This window comes from Pseudorasbora parva, chromosome 24 (genome assembly GCF_024679245.1).
Source record: "Pseudorasbora parva isolate DD20220531a chromosome 24, ASM2467924v1, whole genome shotgun sequence".
Classification (NCBI taxonomy): Eukaryota; Metazoa; Chordata; class Actinopteri; order Cypriniformes; family Gobionidae; genus Pseudorasbora; species Pseudorasbora parva.
Genome location: NC_090195.1, coordinates 21,577,882 through 21,597,875, shown reverse-complemented (window position 1 = coordinate 21,597,875; position 19,994 = coordinate 21,577,882). Strand labels below are relative to the sequence as shown.

The following is a 19,994-nucleotide window of genomic DNA, read 5'->3' as shown; positions in this document are numbered from 1 at the left end:
CTTACATTCAAAGGACAGAAAGGCCTCGGACTAAATCTAAAATATCTTAAACTGTGTTCCGAGGATGAACAGAGGTCTTACGGGTGTGGAACGACATTGGGGTGAGTCATTAATGAAAGAAATTTCATTTTTGGGTGAACTAACCCTTTAATTGTGATGCTTTTTTTGTAATTGCAGACTTCATATGTCACTTGACTATATCTCAAATGGTTTTATTTTATAATTAAAAACTCCCAATTCCCTTTTTTATACTCAGGCAGCAGTCCATAAAATAAAAAAACACTATTCTGTTCATAATGATTTCACTAAACTCTAATGTACACCTCATAGTGTAACAGCAGTGCACTTGAAATGTCATGGGTTTGCTGATACAATAGAGTGAAGCGTTACAACAGTCATTGAAAATCACTGGTATAAAATGCTTGCTTTTTTTGAGAAAGAACACTTTTTATAAACCCAGTGGCGGTGAGCGATACATTTAAAACACTGATGATTTATACTGTAAATTACAGTAGGAATGAGAACCGAGTTGGATCCCAATGATTTTTACATGTAGACTTAACATGCTTTAGGAATTCAAGCACATGCCTGAAGATATCAAGTGTGGCTGGTATGACTTCATTAACGGAGGTCAGAGTACACCTTAGTTAAGTGTTGAGGGGTCCGGTCAGATGTCACCTTGAAGCGTGAGGAAGGGCGGGGCTTCGCAGGCTAAAGGTGTCACCGCTAGATGAGTGAGGTGAGGGGGCCTTACCACACACCAGGGAAGGCTCTGCCTCCTTTATTTCCATTGCTCGCTTGTACAGTTCAGCAGCCTTCTCGAAATCTCCCTCTTCATAGCTGAAAAGAGAGTGGTTGTCATGGTGTGGTTACTCTTGATGGTTGCTATGTGGTTACTTACTGGTCCAAGTCACGATTAAAATTGTTTAGATATGACTATTTACAAAAAAACAAAATATTTCCATGGGATGGAATAATGAAAACAGCAGGGGGCCTAATACAGACCCTTGGGGCACTCCATGTAGCTATTGGTGTTTTTGCAAAGATTACAGACAATTGCAAAGACTCCAAATGACGGTAACTTCGGATAAACATTCAAAACTCAAATATTATCCTTACACTGTAAAGCTGTTTTAAAACTAGATGCATTGCAAAAAGCACTATAGAAATACACTTAAATTGAATTTTATCAATAGAGGGTACGCATTGATGTCAGCTTTTCTGATGGAACATGGCCCCTCAGCTGGACTAAGTGGCAAAAGAGCCTAGTGCATGACTGGATTTAAAGGGTTACCTCTACGCCTTTTCATATTAAACTTTCGGCTCGGCACAGTAAAAAGTCCCGGCCGAAACATCTTTCCTCACACCTCCCCCTCACTCTCTCATTTCTGTCAATAGGGAGATGTGAGGGAAGATGTTTCGGCCGGGACTTTTTACTGCGCCGAGCCGAAGTACTCTCAGAAGTGCTATTCCGCCATACATTATAGTTCTCCTTTTTAATCCGATTAGAAACGCGCCATGTTTTATTTCATCACCATACTTGATCGTTCAACTATTCGTGTAACTGTATTTAAATAGGGAAAACGTGGAGGTGTTTGTTCGCTTCTAACTTGATCCAAACTCTGTTTGGTTCCATAGTGAATGAACTGGGCTTAGGGAGCTAAGCTAAATGCTATCAGATCATCACCGCGTGTCAAAGAGATTAAGTGCATGCACTGAGTCGAGAGAGGTATGTATCAACTCGTTTTAGTTAAGGGAATAACAGTTTAATATGAAAAAGCGGTGAAGTATCCCTTTAATACGGGAAGCTGTGAAAACTTGAGTAAAACAAACAATTATCAGTTTAACCTAAACTGGACTCGATTTAGTGTTCCTTACAACTTGCTAGAGATCCAGTGATCCATGGATATTGACATGCAGCCACGAATCATGTTTCCTGACATTTATATGTGCCTGATTTTAGTGCCGGGAAATACATAAAGCAAATTTGCCTGTGAATGCTTTATATAAATACAATATAAATCTGGGTGATCACTTATATCAATGTTACATATATAGATATAATCATATCGTCCCGCCCTAAACCGTTTCGTTATTTTGTCAGTGTTTATTTAAACACATATTGACACACTGCCTGGAGGCCAGTTGCTTCTATGAATTGCAGCAATCCAGTTGCTTCTCTTTTCTGTGGCTTTTGGTAGTCTGTAAAAATATACCTCCAATTTCTTGTCAAATCTATTTATACAGTCAATCTCAAAGCTCTTTCCCGTTTTAGATGCGTTTTGTGTATTTCATCCACGATGAAAACCAATGCTGTCACCTGGTCTTTTTGCCACTCAGTGGGCGTATCCGCAGCCACACCGGCCGGCAGTGACGTCATGTGCATACTCTCCATTTTAATTTATACAGCTGAACTGATAAAATACGGCTAACCTGAGTACAGCCAAGTTTTTCAGCGTCTCTCCCACACGAGGGTGCAGTCGGCCAAGACTGTCCTCGTATACTTTCAGAGCCCGCTCGTACAAAGGCAGTGCATCACTGTGCTGCTTCTGAAACATAAACATACATCCCATTAATCACATCATCAAATAACACAGTGGACAGTTTTACAATTCAACAGGTGGCTGAAATCGAAGGTTGTTGCTCACCAGTTGGCAGTAGAGCACTGCAAGGTTAACCAAAGCAGTGGCCACACTAGGGTGTTTGGGCCCAAAGCTCTTCTCTCTGATCTCAAGAGCTAGTTCATATAGAGGAACGGCCTTTTCCAGCTTTCCCTATCACACACAAACACCCACACAGGGTCAGCAATTCATTAACAATATTAAAAAGACAGGACATAGCAAAAATAATCTATGAATAATAGCCAATTGATTGCTACATATTCTGCAGAGCTGGTGTGTCGTGTCTTTCCTGTGGTTTCTCACCCTGCGTTTGTAGAGCATGGCCAAGTGTTTGAGGGTATAGGCGAGAGATGGGTGATCTGGAGCGAGTGCACGTTTGCGGATGTCTAGTGCGGTTTCGTACAGCTCCTCTGCATTCTCGTACTCTTTCCTCTCACTGTGGAGTGCGGCCAGGTTGTTCAGAGACTGGGCACAGTCGGGGTGATCTGGCCCCAGCACGCGCTGACGCATTTCCAGAGATCGGGTCAAAAACATCTTTGCAGCACTTGGGTTATAAGAAACCAACATGTTAAAATCCCTATTATACTGCAAATGGGAAATGCATAATTATAAATATTAATACTGCAGAACAAGAACGGTTTACAAATGTATTCATTTAGGCATTTGCAGAAATTATGGACAATACTGAATAAAGTCGTATTTATTAATATTTTGGACCAAAATGTATTGTCGACGCTTCAAAAGAGTCTAACTAACTGATGTCACATATGGACTACTTTGATGACGTTTTCATTACCTTCTGGGCGTGGACAGCAAGTGGGTATACACTTACATTCAAAGGACAGAAAGCCCTCGGACTAAATCTAAAATATCTTAAACTGTGTTCCGAGGATGAACAGAGGTCTTACGGGTGTGGAACGACATTGGGGTGAGTCATTAATGAAAGAAATTTCATTTTTGGGTGAACTAACCCTTTAATTGTGATGCTTTTTTGTAATTGCGACTTCATATGTCACTAAATTACAGTAGGAATGAGAACCGAGTTGGATCCCAATGATTTTGACATGTAGACATGTAGTACAAGAACGGTTTACAAATGTATTCATTTAAGCATTTGCAGAAATTATGGACACCCCCGCCTTCAACTCTCTTCAAGGCACATTTTAGGTTCCAAACAAATGTAAGTGCGATACTTAAATAATTTTATGTCAAGTAGATCAGTGAGGCCAAAAAGATGAGCACTAACTTTTACCTCTTCACCAGAGATTGAATTGTGTGATCAATCATTATGTATTATTAATATCAGAGCATTTTGGCGTTTTCAATCGGTTTTCTGTGAGAAACCAAACAATATTTATATATTTTTTTCCTCTAATACGCCACTATGTCCAACAGCCTTGTACACGATCTGGCGTAGAGATAAGCTGTGAGAGATAATTTCTGCCGTTTCTGCAGATCGTCTACATTGACCTCACTCACCGAAAGTGATCACGCGATGAAGGCTGGACATAGTGGCGTACTATAGGTAAAACATTTGATCAGACAGACAGACAGACAGACAGACAGATAGACAGATAGACAGATAGATAGATAGATAGATAGATAGATAGATAGATAGATAGATAGATAGATAGATAGATAGATAGATAGATAGATAGATAGATAGATAGATAGATAGATAGATAGATAGATAGATCTATCTCTTGGATGCACTGGGGGTAAGCAGATAAACATCAAATTTCTATTTTTGGGTGAACTATCCATTTAAGTTCAAGTGATGCAGAAAATGAACCTTGATTATGGGCTAACTAATGCACATCACAGGTTCGCTATATAAGATGCAATCTCAAACTTTGGGCAAGTTCTGTAGTGTAGGAATTTGAGTCTCCAGCATGGGGACAAGGATGCTAAAGACCGAAGCCTCTAGTGTGAGTCACTAGCACACCTCTTGAGATCAGGGGAGTGAGGTTTACTTTAGGGATAGGCAACGTTGGTTGAGTACTCGAGTACTCCAACGTGACAGCGACGATCGATTATGAAAACGACGATCGCCCTGACTTAAAAATATATATCTATTCTTCGGATTGGTTATTGCGGCATTTTGGGCGGTAACTGAGCTCTGATTGGTTAGCATTAGACAGCACTCCACAAAATAAAGTAAAGCTGAAGCGTGCAGCGATGCCTGGAAGCACTGTGATCATGAAATACAGTGCAATCGGTAATATTATAATGAGATTATAATGAGAACACGATTGTAATAGAATGTTGTAAATTCTCTGTGCTTTAGTTCCCTGTGTATCAGCGTGCTTTTAAAGGAAATCCACAACGAGAGTTACATCAGACTAGCACGGTCAAGTTCATGTGCAGGTCCGCGTCCTTTTCCACAGATGAAAGACCGAAGCCTCTAGCGTCAGACGCTAGTGAACCACTTGAGGCCAGGGGAGTGAGGTTTACCCGGCACAGCTCTTACTGGCCTATGTTATACTCACCGCCCTAAACCTCATCTCCATCCGAGTCAAGGCACTAAATGTAACCGGTCCTACTACTCGACCACCTCTAAGTGGGATTTGAACCGGGGTCTTTGGCGTAGGAGGCAGGCCTTAAGGCTAAAGACCGCAGTGAAGTGATGGATTCTTGAATCCACTGCCACTTCAATATATATTTTAGTGATCTGTAATGAGTCATTAATCAATATTTATCTTTCTAAATATCAAATTATTTTAATTATATCTTCAAACTCATAAGATTCACTAGTTATAAAATTAAAACCTACCTGAACTGTTCTAGGGTCACAGGAGGTCACTCGGGCATGTTGCCTAGAATGCCTACATGACTTAGTTAAAGAATTTACTTTTTATCTTCAATCACTAGAAAATAACAGATAATGTCTGAATTGCTTACTGAGAGAAAGTACATGTTATCAGTGTGTTTTGGGAAAGTTTCTTGGTCAGAGCTAGAGAGCACGACCAAACCAACCCTAAATGCAGTCCCTGGGGGGGTCTTTAAGAGGGCAATCAAAAAAAGAATGTTTGGTGTGTGTGACCCCTTAACCTCCAAAAAAAAAGAAAAGAAAAAAAGAGCGGTGTGATTTTGAATGAAGTAAGGAGCAGATTTTTTAAACGTCTGATCGCCGTGGTTTTCACTCGCTCCGAGAGCGCTCCACTACCGCTCCATCACAAGTACAATTCATGCCAACCGCCCATAATATACCTGTATTTTTAGCTAGAACTCACACATTAAACACATTTAAATATCTTGATTCAGATAGATCACTCATCAGAAAGAGTGTAAAGATTATTATGACGGTGATGGACATGAGTGGGATATAATTCAAGGAATTTTTTTGTACCTTCTACATTCTGAATATGATCGGGTGAAAGTACATTTTAAACAGGTAGCACTTATTCACACACGTAATCGTAAATATAATCTTACAGTTATCTGTATCTGATTTTAAATGAGCAGAAATCTGTAATGTAGTGACCCGTGGATAAAATAACTGAGGAAAACATGCTATTTTAATTTTTTACAAACAAAATTTGCACTGTAAAAAGCAGCAATGATATTTAACTTTTGATGCTGATAAAGCCTACTTAAGCTTGGCGTCTGGAGCGGAGGGATTATTGAATGCTAAGAGCGTGGAAGGGAAATTGCTGCCGCTCCACTCCGCTCATATACTCTGGTGGAAACCCTATGTCCTTCTTCATATGCACTGGTCTGTATGAAATGATGATTTACTCACTCCAGGTTGTTCTGTAGGTAATAAAGCACTCCAAGCTCATTTAGAGTCTTAGCACTATCTGCTGAGTCTTTGCCAAGAGTCAGTTCCTCTAACTGCAGTGCTCGTCGCTTCAAAAGTGCGAAACCAAACTAGGGAGAACACACAAATACAATATGAGAACAACTGTTTCTCACTTCTCTGAATTCACACTCCACTGTATGTGAAAATGTGCCTAAATGTTACTATCATTACTCACCATGTGGCCCTTCTGTCGTGCTGTCTTCTGTCTGATCTTGACTGATCGCTTTCTTAACTTCTCAGCCTGCTCATATCTAGATAAAATTAAAACAGAATTAGTTTTCTATGATGTATATGATGTCAGCATATTGTAATATACTGGATGTTTTACTTATTCATGAACAAAGGGTCTAAAGTAATCTGTTCCACACCATAGAGAGCTGCCTACTTTTTCTACAGAAAAGATTGTCAGGTAGTACAATTATGCTGCCTTTAAAGATGCCTCATTTTAGCTAAAACTGAATGCAGCATCATGTGTCAAGATGTGCATTTAAGACAATCCCAAAACGCAAGGAAATTAAAGACCATTTTAAAATATACAATGTAAAATATATTAGAACAGTTCATATTCACTATTTTTAAGATTTCAAGGCTTGGAAAAATAAAAAAATAAAAAAAATAAAAAAATAAATCACAATTTAAAAATATCCAGATGCCACGGCCACACAGAAACAATACAATGCCGCGCAGATGGCAGACGCAGATGAGAAATGAGGGGAGAAATCCATTTGATTGTACTTTAAATGAGAAATAATTGCAGTGCTCTGTTCAACCGCTATAGAGTTTCGCAATAGTGTTAGAACCAGTGAATGCGGTTTACAGGTTTCATAGAGGGAACGATGGTCACCAAGCCACTGTGTGAATGGCAGAGAGTCATGTGTGCGGTCCAAATAGCTCAATATGAGAGGCAACGCGAAACGCAAAGACGTGAAATACAACATAATCAGGCCACTCTTCTTTAAAAAATGATGAAGTGGTGGAAATAACAGATGATGGACACAAACAAGCATGGTAACAACTCAGTAACACGTTAGTTTAAATAGCTGTGTGTGTGGTTTGTGTTTCAGATACTATGTTTAGATTACTATATATGTTTAGAGAACTATAAAAGTGCTCACGTTCCCTTGAACATACTTAGCTATTAGATCTATTTAATTACTAAAGGTTTTTTTCTTTACGAATTGAAGCATTTAGCATTTAAACTGATATAATAGCCTATATCAGTTTAAATACTTCAATTAGTTTTTATATATTATTATACGCTGTTAGAAATATATTGTATTGTAAGCCTAAAGAACTAATCTCACAAGGGGATTGTTCAGGGAACCTTAAACCTTTGCCATTAAAAAGTAAAAAACAAAAACAAAAAAACATTGGAAATTCATAAGCAATAAACAAAAATGTAAGTTTGATGGTTTAATGCCTGCCATTTTGGTGTAACTGCTTAATTATTTTAATTTTCTTTGGTGTAACTGCTTAACTGCTTTTAAAAAATTTTTATTTAATATATCAATAAATTACATCAAAGGTTAAATTAAATATAAATGGGGCATTATAAAGTTAACTTTTAAAGTTAAAAGTTATAACTGCATGATAAAACCACTTTGTTTGTGTGTGTGTGTGTGTGTGTGTGTGTGTGTGTGTGTGTGTGTGTGTGTGTGTGTGTGTGTGTGTGTGTGTGTGTGTGTGTGTGTGTGTGTGTGTGTGTGTGTGTGTGTGTGTGTGTGTGTGTGTGTGTGTGTGTGTGTGTGTGTATGCTGTACAGTTCTGGTATACAGAATGTTTTTGCTCAGGTGACCAAAATGTCTGCCGATTCGAGAAAAGTTTTGCTCAGCTGTCTTTTGCTCAGCTGTTTGGTGCTGTCTTTAGAAGTAGTTCCCTACATAGACAGAGCTCACAAGATTTTGGAACCAAGCCACTGTAATATCTGCATACTGAAGTATGAAATTAAAGGTGCAGTAAGCGATTTCTGAGAATGCTGTTGAAAGTGGATCGGACCGAGCACCCCAACACACTTGTAGCCGATCAGCAGTGGGGGCCGTATACACTCATTATGAAAGAGTGAGCAAAAGAGAAATTTATAGAAAGACTGAAGAAGAAGAGTTGTCTGGCTATCACCAGACCAAGCTCAATTTTTGAGATTGAACATTAGTCTGGGGAGTCTGCTCTGGATTTTCTACTGCACAAGAGGCATGATCAACGGGCATAGTTCAAATGACTCTGTACACAACTGAATAGTCCTTCAAACAATCAGACCAACGATCCATCGCTTCTCTATTCATCATTGTGTTAAACACGCCAGTAGCGCGCCAGGTGGATAAGCCGGATTGTGATTGGAACCTGCAAATTTGTAACAGAAGCAGGATAGAAATATGTACAGGTTTCCAGTCAGAGTTGCAGAGCGAAATCAAATCGCCGGCAGATCAGGCTGGGTTTACCCAGTCTAGAAGGAGAAACCTCAGAGAAATTACAAAAGAGAAATATCATTGGGAAAAGAAGGGTTATGATAAAATCATGAATTAAGATCAAATATGATCAAATATCAACAGTGTTCAACAATGCTTTTCAGAAATCGCTTACTGCACCTTAAAGAAAAAAAAGTTCTGTACTTGTTTTGTTTCTGGTAGAGGAGCGAGAGCGAGTCTAGTTCTCTAGCGACGGTGCTGTGTTCGGGGCCATAAGCGTTTTCACAAATCTCCATAGCTTGTTTGTAGAACTGCTCTGCATTTCCAAATTTCCTCCAATGAACGTAAACCCCTGCCAGCTGGTGTAGGGACTGAGCCACACTTGGGTGGTCCGGGTCCAGAGCCGTTTCACGGATCTCTAAAGAGCGCTGCAAGGGGGCCACCGCCTTGAAACAACACATTCAAATAATTTACACATGCCTTCAAATGAAATACAGATGATCATCAGTCTTTTTGTCTGCATCACCTGGCTGAGCAGTCCCAGGTCTTTGAGGAAACGGCCCAGCGTCTCGTACAAGTTGGCCAGTTGGCTCATGCTCTGCTCGCTCTCGCAGGTCTTCTCAAACTCCTTCAATGAGTCGAAATACTCCGTCGCCATGGAGCACTTATCCTTACCAACAAACTGCCAGTAGGCCAGCAGCTCTGAGAAATGACCCCTAAGAACACATATCAGCATTTTTCATTTTCAGACATTTACATACATACATACATACATACAGAAGGATATATAGAGGAGGAACATGAGCATGAGAACGGAATGTACCTCTTGTAGAGGTTTTGGGATACAAACAGGTTAAGCAGACTCATCTGAAGTTTACTTCGATCTTCCTGCTGCTGCAGTAACCATGGCAACTCATCAGCCACCCTCCACGTCACTCTGTCTTGCCTGAAAAATAAAAAAATATTCAAAAACAATCCAACATGGCAGCTATTTGTAGATAATTGCTTTGTTCTTAGACAATATCAGGCCTCTGAATATGGCATCCCTGCAAAACACATAAAGAGATGTTCTTACTCCAGCTGTTGACTAAAGAACTGGATGATTTTCTCTCTGTAGGATCCACAGCATTTGCCTCCATCCAGAAACTCTTGGTTGACCGCTTCACATGCCTGGAAAGGATACACGAAGTTCACTTTCAAAGCCTACAGCGAACGGCCAGTTTGGACAACAGCAGGAAGTGCAGGGATGTAATGACGTCACTAGAACCGTTTGTTGACTAACCCTCCGCCCACAAGAACACGCAAAAAAGGGGGCGTGGTCTTGTTGTTCTCCCACGTGGAGAAGAGCGCGCATTCAGCGCTTGCATCTCCCTGTTATGGTAAGAGGCGGGACCTTTCCGGGGCAAAGTGCGCTAAGCTGCTGTCCAATCCCAACACGGGAATCGCTGGCCCAATCAGAACTCGTTACGTGTTTCTGAAGGAGGGACTTCATAGAATGAGGAAATCATCAGGCCGTTTTTAGGACAGAGAAAACAGCGCTGTACAGATTAGTAAATTGTGTGAAAAATACTGTTTTTTTTTACACGCGAAACATGAACTCATGTTATATTGCACACTGTAAACATAATCAAAGCTTCGAAAGCACGCAAAGAATGGGACCTTTAAAAGGGTTACTTCAGCGACTAGCATATGGCTTTGTATCAGTACAAATCCTGGAGTATATTCAAATGATTGTGCTCCCCCCCATATCCCCCGAGACGAGATTTATGCATTTTATGTCTGGAAAAATTCCTCCCATGATGCAAATATCGTCAATTTGCTCCATCGGAGGAATTGTTGGCCAAAGACTAAAGACTACAGCCAGCAGAGGGAGCCATTTCCGCATGTTTTCAACTGGCACATGGGGGATGGGAGATCAAACTCACAGCACTCAGCTCGCAGCTGCAGCCTCAGGCATTCACAGGGCCGTTTCTAGCCTGTCTGGCACCCTAGGCAAGATTCAGATGTTGGGGGGGTTCAGGGGCATGCTCCCCCGAGAAAAATTTGATTTCTATGATCTACATATGTGTATTTTAAGATATTCTGAAGGCCAAAAAATTAGATAACAATAGCTTGAAAACCATGTCACTCGGCGCCGCTGCGGATTGAAGAACACAGTGACACAAAGACTAAAAGACGGGACGAAGCCGTAGCCGAAGCCTCGCGCCGCCAGTTTCATATGTTTTAAAGGTGAATCACATGTTTTAGTAGAGAACAAGTAACCAATAAGTAGGCTAACATTTTTCTTTTTTCTTTTTACGATACTGAGCCCCTGATGGCTTTGACCTTTTCATGATGATGAAACTAAAGCACGCTGTAGCGAGTAGAAATATAGTGTGGCCCCTTTAAGAGTTGCGCGCGCTCCCTGCAAACGAAGTCTGCATTTTGTGTATGTGCGCACTGAGTCTTGAGCTCCCATGTGTGGGGATTATTTTCTGTTTTCTGTTGCTAACAGTCAGTTATTTTGTTTTATTAAGTAATGCTGTGGACGGAAAGGGAGTTTGTGATGAGAGTTCAGTGGGGAATAAAGTGCGATCTGTTCGATGTTAATCGCCTCCGTGTTTGCATCCACTCAACGCCACGGATGACAACGTTTCCTGCCGCCCTCTCATTTCATTACAGCAGCGCCACTATCACCATGGCGACTTCACTCCAATAATCGCAACTAATCATAATGCCTTGAAATACCAAAAGTACGAAATATTAATAATAAAATATATATGAAATAACTAAAAAATCTTGTTGGGGCGGGGGCTCACTGGCGCCCCCCAGCTGTTGGCGCCCTAGGCGACCGCCTAGTTTGCCTATGCCTAGAAACGGCACTGGGCATTCATGTTTAAACAGTGCGGCCAGCAGAGCAAAGTAAGTCTTTCAACTTCTCAAACTAATTCCTATAAGAGTTAAGCTTTTAAAGGCATGAATTAAAAACGCGCCAGACTGAACATGTGCTGTGAATCTATGGCGTGGACGTGTTTACCTCAGCTCTCATCACAAGCTCATCCATGACTGTCAATATATCTGAGTCCTGCAGCGTTTTGGGCTGTGAGACTCCCTCAGCGGCTAAATCACATATTGAACAGACACATTCAGTTTTTAATTGTAGTGTCTGTTCTCTAACTGAACTGATTTTATGAAAATGAACGCGTTCGTGGTGGTAAAGTGAAAGTGATTCAGTAATCTAGTAGCGGTGACTTTGCGAGTGGCCTCGTAGAGCAGCGAAGCATTCTGGGAATTGTAGTCTTTCATCCCCATGAGACAAAAATACATTTTCTGTCTTTTCTCAGTCTAGAAAGCACCAAATAAAAAAAATTATTTCACATTTCTACTACATTAATGACCCAGTTTAAATACAGATTATTCTTCCCAGCGCTTGAAGTACTCCTTTAAATGAATATCTGAGCAAAATCATACAATATATCAAAATAAAGAGCGGAACCTAGTATTACTATTTTATTCTAGTATTATTCAGTATAAAAAAAATAAAAAAGCCAATTCATGACACCTGTAAAAGTAATCTTGCCGAATATGGCTAAATTGCGAGGAAACATTTTGTACAGTTAGGTCAGGGACATACACACCTGTGAGTGCGGAAAGCGAATGAGGCCACAGGCGTAAGTAACGATGAGGAGTCTCTCCAGACTGTAGAGCAGTGAGGTGAGAGTGGGAAAACTGAGGTCTGGGAACAGCTCCAAAGCCTCTGATTCGCTGATGCCATTGTGACTGGCACATACCAGGCACAATAACTGCATAAGGAGGAATACAAATGAATAACAGAAAATGGTAAATCGTGCACTGAAGTGTTTTTTGAGTGATTCTCTGCTTCAAGATGGACAGGTCACCTCTTTCATGATGTGTTTTTCCTGATCTGTGCCGAGTGAGTCTAGCGCCAACTTCAGGCCCAGTCTGTACAGTGATACTGTATCTTGACACAACGCACACTGTTGTAGAGTCCTGTCCAACGTCCAGGAGGATCTGGAGCTGACAGATTGAACTTAAATCTTTATTTTTATCATACACAAAGTGTGTTCTAGTGAGAGAATTTATTGAAGTGGAATTTGCCTATTTGAAGATTACTGTAAGTAATCCAATAATCATGCCTACCTTATCACTTTAACAGAAGTTTACGTTTTAAAATCTATTTTTGATATTTTTGTTTGTGAATATTTTGATAATTTTACACAATATATTATAATTATATTATTGTAGTTATTTTGTGTGTTTATAATATTGTATAATAAATGTTCATTTAATAAAATAAAATACAACTTTCTTTGAGAAAAATATTTTAAATGTATGAATTTATTAACAAGGCAGTTAATTTTTCTTGTTGCTTATTAGCAGTTTGTCCATTCCAAAATCTACTGATAAATATTTCTTAAATTTACATATATGTGTATTTAAATATACATAATAATTATACACAGTACACCCATATATTATGTAAACACAAAATGTTATCTATCTATCTATATATATATATATATATATATATATATATATATATATATATATATATATATATATATATATATATATATATATATATATATATATATATATATATATATATATATATATATATATAAAATCTACTTTTATATAGATATTTATTTATTAGGGATGCAACATTACAATTAGTCCACTTAGTACAATTAGTTGAATAATTACCTCGGTTTTTAACCACGGTTTTCGGTTCAGTTTTTTTATTCTTTTTTATTCTATTCTTAGGCGACAGGAACAGAAAGTTATTATTAGTACTCTATCTTTAGTTTACTTAAAAGACTTGAAAAACCTTACTTAAACTTAACTTAACCTTTTTTTAAAAAACCTTGTACACATCCTAGTGTATAACATATAAAAATAAAAATATATATTTACAGTGGCAGCTCAGATATGTACAGTAGCATTTAAGTATGAAATTGAATGAATAAATGTAGGCTAAAATTAAAACTACAGTCTTCAATATACAATATTAAAAGCTACTGTATTATTACTTCATTCATGAGCAGTTAGTGATTTTCTCTTTGTCTTTTGTTGTTTTATTAACATAATTTTAGAGGTGAACTGTCCCTTTAAGGACAAGTGTTCACAATCACTGCGCTGCTAAGACCTGCTCGCATCTCATATACAGACACACGCGATTTTACTTTCACTTTAGACATAACCGACTGGGTTTATATGTTAACCTTGTCAGTAATTTGACAGTAAAAATTTGACAGTATAAGCGCAGTAAGACTACTAAGTCCAGTAATTACGTGTGTTTGAACACCCCCTAACTTTAGTGCATACGATTGGTTATTTGCTCATATCAGTGCGTAGACTCACAGGCACACTCAAACAGAGCCGAAATAAACTGAGAGAAATAATTTTAAATGGAGAGAAATATAAATAATTAATTAAATGCAATTCACAATCGCATATTGAACCGTATAATTATACACAGTACACATACAGTATTGTTCAAAAAAATAGCAGTACAATGTGACTAACCAGAATAATCAAGGTTTTTCGTGTATTTTTTTATTGCTACGTGGCAAACAAGTTACCAGTAGGTTCAGTAGATTCTCAGAAAACAAATGAGACCCAGCATTCATGATATGCACGCTCTTAAGGCTGTGCAATTGGGCAATTAGTTGAATTAGTTGAAAGGGGTGTGTTCAAAAAAATAGCAGTGTGGCATTCAATCACTGAGGTCATCAATTTTGTGAAGAAACAGGTGTGAATCAGGTGGCCCCTATTTAAGGATGAAGCCAACACTTGTTGAACATGCATTTGAAAGCTGAGGAAAATGGGTCGTTCAAGACATTGTTCAGAAGAACACCGTACTTTGATTAAAAAGTTGATTAGAGAGGGGAAAACCTATAAAGAGGTGCAAAAAATGATAGGCTGTTCAGCTAAAATGATCTCCAATGCCTTAAAATGGAGAGCAAAACCAGAGAGACGTGGAAGAAAACGGAAGACAACCATCAAAATGGATAGAAGAATAACCAGAATGGCAAAGGCTCAGCCAATGATCACCTCCAGGATGATCAAAGACAGTCTGGAAATACCTGTAAGTACTGTGACAGTTAGAAGACGTCTGTGTGAAGCTAATCTATTTTCAAGAATCCCCCGCAAAGTCCCTCTGTTAAAAAAAGGCATGTGCAGAAGAGGTTACAATTTGCCAAAGAACACATCAACTGGCCTAAAGAGAAATGGAGGAACATTTTGTGGACTGATGAGAGTAAAATTGTTCTTTTTGGGTCCAAGGGCCACAGGCAGTTTGTGAGACGACCCCCAAACTCTGAATTCAAGCCACAGTACACAGTGAAGACAGTGAAGCATGGAGGTGCAAGCATCATGATATGGGCATGTTTCTCCTACTATGGTGTTGGGCCTATTTATCGCATACCAGGGATCATGGATCAGTTTGCATATGTTAAAATACTTGAAGAGGTCATGTTGCCCTATGCTGAAGAGGACATGCCCTTGAAATGGTTGTTTCAACAAGACAATGACCCAAAACACACTAGTAAACGGGCAAAGTCTTGGTTCCAAACCAACAAAATTAATGTTATGGAGTGGCCAGCCCAATCTCCAGACCTTAATCCAATTGAGAACTTGTGGGGTGATATCAAAAATGCTGTTTCTGAAGCAAAACCAAGAAATGTGAATGAATTGTGGAATGTTGTTAAAGAATCATGGAGTGGAATAACAGCTGAGAGGTGCCACAAGTTGGTTGACTCCATGCCACACAGATGTCAAGCAGTTTTAAAAAACTGTGGTCATACAACTAAATATTAGTTTAGTGATTCACAAAAAATGTTTGTACAAAATAGTTTTGAGTTTGTACAGTCAAAGGTAGACACTGCTATTTTTTTTGAACACACCTCTTTCAACTAATTGCCCAATTGCACAGCCTTAAGAGCGTGCATATCATGAATGCTGGGTCTTGTTTGTTTTCTGACAATCTACTGAACCTACTGGTAACTTGTTTGCCACGTAGCAATAAAAAATATACTAAAAACCTTGATTATTCTGGTTAGTCACATTGTACTGCTATTATTTTGAACAATACTGTATATATTATGTAAACAAACTTTTATTTCGGATGGTATTGATCGCGATTAATCGATATGATAGCAAAAAAAAATCCAAACAAGAAACATATTTTAAGTACATATTTTAATACATCTACTTACTGGGTAATGAGTCTGGCTAGTAGAGAGATATAGAGTGCATTGCATGTTGCCGCTGAACGGCAGTGTCTCTCCAACTTTTTTTCCTGTTTGACAGCAGTAAAGACAGATACTCAAACTCCACACACATAAACACAGATGAACACAGGCTGACACTGATGTTTACCTGATCTTTGGAGAGTTTGAGATCGGTGTTCACACACTCTGTACTGATGACACTCTTCACCTCTTTAGGATTGAGTGGGTCCATGTGCAGTGTGGGCCACAATCTAAATAGTTATGTTTAGTGATTTGTCTACTTATATTATTGTATACATGCATAATATCTGAAATCAAATTAGCCATTATGTGTGCATTACAAACCTCCATGCCTGTGGGCAGGTCTCCACATTAACTGATACCAGAACTCTCACATTAGCAGGAAGAGGATCAATCAGCCACTTCATGTGCCGCTCGGCATTCTGGGAAGTACAAAAATAACGAACTGAAGGACATTATTAGAGATTAACATTTGGGCCGATAACCATATGCTGATGATAGATACATGGGCTGATAGCCATTTGCTGATTATAGATAGAGGGGTGATAGCCATATGCTGATTATAGATAGAAGGGGTGATAGCCATATGCTGATAACCAGCTGATAGATAGATAGATAGATAGATAGATAGATAGATAGATAGATAGATAGATAGATAGATAGATAGATAGATAGATAGATAGATAGATAGATAGATAGATAGATAGATAGATAGATAGATAGATAGATAGATAGATAGATAGATAGATAGATAGATAGATAGATAGATAGATAGATAGATAGATAGATAGATAGATAGATAGATAGATAGATAGATAGATAGATAGATAGATAGATAGATAGATAGATAGATAGATAGATAGATAGATAGATAGATAGATAGATAGATAGATAGATAGATAGATAGATAGATAGATAGATAGATAGATAGATAGATAGATAGATAGATAGATAGATAGATAGATAGATAGATAGATAGATAGATAGATAGATAGATAGATAGATAGATAGATAGATAGATAGATAGATAGATAGATAGATAGATAGATAGATAGATAGATAGATAGATAGATAGATAGATAGATAGATAGATAGATAGATAGATAGATAGATAGATAGATAGATAGATAGATAGATAGAGATATGAAAACCCCTGAATTGGAAAGATAAAATTCCTGCTGAAATCAAAGCAATTTTAGCATTATGCGAACTGTTATGACAAAGTGCGATAATTGACAGTGAAAAATCACGCTCAACACATGGTTTACTTTCTTCAGCAGCAGAGATCTCTAAACATGAGCACAGACAAACACACCACAGCTCAATGAGGAAGGTCATTTTGAGGAAATGTTACTTGTATTTGGTCAATGGAGTCAATGATGATTATAATGTTGCCATGGTGACGTGCGGAAAGTCTCTCTAGCCAGCGTGGGAACTCCTCAAGGATCTTAGAAGGGTCCATTGAAAGGCCGGAGATAGACCAGAAATGCTGGAGCAGCTACAGGGATGATTGAGAGAAAAAAAAATGGTTCAGAGTAAAGTTTTAGGTTCAGTTAACTTGCTTAAATTGGTACTTGAACCCTTTATGTTACATTTACCTCTACACTAAAACCAACCCCTTTACAGGAGACTTAACCACCTGAGAAACCAGATTAACTTTATTCGATGTCAGACTTCCACTTTCTCCGTGCTATGATGATGTGCCAGGGTTTCAGGTTGCGACAGGGCTACAGCTATGCTTAATCTGGTATTTCAACTTTTACATTCATTCTTCAGAATTCTGTGCATGACTGGATATATCTTGTGGTTACTTCCATCTTTCCATCTAACAAATTTCATCAGCATCAAAATGATCAAATTCTGAAGAAACATTCAGCTAAACAATTTACATGATCCGACAGAAGTTGCCCTTTTGAAGTAATGCATAGACTATGACTTGTTTGGGAAAAAGCTCACCTGGAGTTCAGGAAGAGTCTAGATCTACAGGCCCAATATACTTCAAGCGAAATCGAAGAACGAACTAGCGTGATGTCATTTCGGAAAAAAAACAGGTTGACCAAAAAGTTAGCTTGGTGCACGTTTCGGGCCAATACAGCAGGTCAAAGTGAACATTCTGGAAAAGTTTGATTCGGCTGGTAAACACATTCTTCTTCTTTAACATGGAAATTGTTCTCTGGTTAACTTTTTATGCTCAGTCGAGGTTAGACGTCCGCAATTAAAAAAAATGAACACACTTGATAGTCACTTCATAGTAAAAACTGAAGTTGTCATATTTAATACCGTAACTGCTTGCTTTTAATCTATTGAATAAAGTGCTGAATAAATAAACATGTGAATTTACTGTCAACTTGCAGACCTTGTGCAAATATATCCACATTGCTATGATCAGATGGTTTCTTAACTACTGTTTTCTCATAGACATTTATAATATTACAAAAGATTATTTCAAAAAAATGCTTTTATTTTGAAATTTCAATTCATTTAAGAATCATGAAAAAAAAAAAAAAAAAAAAAAGATGGTAATCATATAATATTAGAATGATTTCTGAAGGATCATATGACCCGAAAAAATGGTTGCTGAAAATTCAGCTTTGCCATCACAGGAATAAGTTACAGTTATCAGTTATTAAACTTCATTTCACAATATTTTACGTTTTCTATATTTTTGATCAAATAAATGCAGCCTTGTTGAGCATAACAGACTGCACTAGCTAAATGTTATTGTGTAAATGTAATGTGCATAGTCTCAACACCTGAGGGACATTTAAAAATGTTGAACAATTATGGCAAAAGTTTTAACTGGAGTGTTTCCGAAGATTTAAGATTAACAGAACATTATACATGGCAATATTTTTACAGATGGACAAGCTTGTATACATGATTATAAAATCGTTAACCCAGGGTTAACAAATGTACAGTGTGAATCTTTTAAATCAACCACGCAAAAAAAGACAACCAAGGATTATTGTAACATTAGGGTTAAATATTAGCCTAGAAATCTAGACGTACCCTAGCGGCAGCAAATCTAATTTGCAGCGAGTGTCGTCTAGTAACTCTCCATAGATTTGCGAGCTGGAAAAGCCAAACTCTGGGCAGGCCAATCACATCTTCGGTGGGCGGGCTTAACATAATGATGGCAGAGTTGCGGAGGTTCCGCATGCTACTAGTAAACAAACGGCGAACGTCGTGACTAATCGCTTTGGCCGTGACTCTGGAAGTCTTGGAGTTAAGCTTTTCTTTGAAAAAAGAAAGGCACTGAAATCATTCTTAAGAGGGGAAGATGTGTTTGGAGTTTTGCCGACCGGATACGGTGAAAGATTAATCAATGAACTAGCTCCGCTTCACGTTGCTCTGGTTGGTAATAGCGCTAGCCAATTGCGTGCAGAGGAAATTTGAAAGACAACCGAGCCTCTCGGATTAAGCCCTGTCAATGGCTTTTCATGCTAGTTAAAGGAAATGTATGTAAGAAATGTATTTCAATTAATTATTAAATGGCCCTGATATGTCACTAGACATAAAGAAATCATGTTAATTTTAAATACATATATCACTGACAACAGTAGCCCGGCCAGAATATTGTCATTTAAAAGTTGTTGTTGCAGCCCTCAACTGATGCTGATGTTGACATGTTGTGTTTTGGCCTGAAGGTCCACCCTCCACCTATCGACCAATCACGAAGTCAGTAGTGTTTCGGCATCCGGGTTGCCAGATCTGCTCTAGTTACCACAGCTGCAGCTACAAACATTCCTGCTGGATCCTGCAGCCATTTTGGCAACCTCGAGTCAGGGGGGAGGGGAGAGGGGATACACGCTCTACAGCAATTTGAAAGTGATTGCAGTGCCAGTTTTGGCCACAATCTTACATACACTTCCTTTAAATATGCCAGTGGTATAGAAATGTACAGTTTAAAGAG

General features: G+C 38.5%; 1 protein-coding gene across 1 annotated transcript in view; it reads right to left on the bottom strand.

The window, feature by feature from the left end:
* Positions 1 to 93: 93 nt before the first annotated feature.
* nphp3 (nephronophthisis 3) overlaps positions 94 to 19,994 on the bottom strand; it is a 37,826-nt gene continuing 17,925 nt past the window's right edge. The window contains exons 13-28 of the mRNA XM_067435386.1: positions 17,436 to 17,579; positions 16,406 to 16,503; positions 16,209 to 16,311; positions 16,046 to 16,128; positions 12,704 to 12,842; positions 12,443 to 12,607; positions 9,901 to 9,995; positions 9,649 to 9,771; positions 9,352 to 9,541; positions 9,030 to 9,271; positions 6,599 to 6,674; positions 6,364 to 6,491; positions 2,925 to 3,165; positions 2,649 to 2,774; positions 2,434 to 2,549; positions 94 to 840 (exon numbers count right to left, since the gene is read on the bottom strand). Coding sequence (XP_067291487.1) covers positions 675 to 840; positions 2,434 to 2,549; positions 2,649 to 2,774; positions 2,925 to 3,165; positions 6,364 to 6,491; positions 6,599 to 6,674; positions 9,030 to 9,271; positions 9,352 to 9,541; positions 9,649 to 9,771; positions 9,901 to 9,995; positions 12,443 to 12,607; positions 12,704 to 12,842; positions 16,046 to 16,128; positions 16,209 to 16,311; positions 16,406 to 16,503; positions 17,436 to 17,579 — 2,235 coding nt within the window. The 3' untranslated portion in view covers positions 94 to 674. The remainder of the gene's footprint in view (positions 841 to 2,433; positions 2,550 to 2,648; positions 2,775 to 2,924; positions 3,166 to 6,363; positions 6,492 to 6,598; positions 6,675 to 9,029; positions 9,272 to 9,351; positions 9,542 to 9,648; positions 9,772 to 9,900; positions 9,996 to 12,442; positions 12,608 to 12,703; positions 12,843 to 16,045; positions 16,129 to 16,208; positions 16,312 to 16,405; positions 16,504 to 17,435; positions 17,580 to 19,994) is intronic.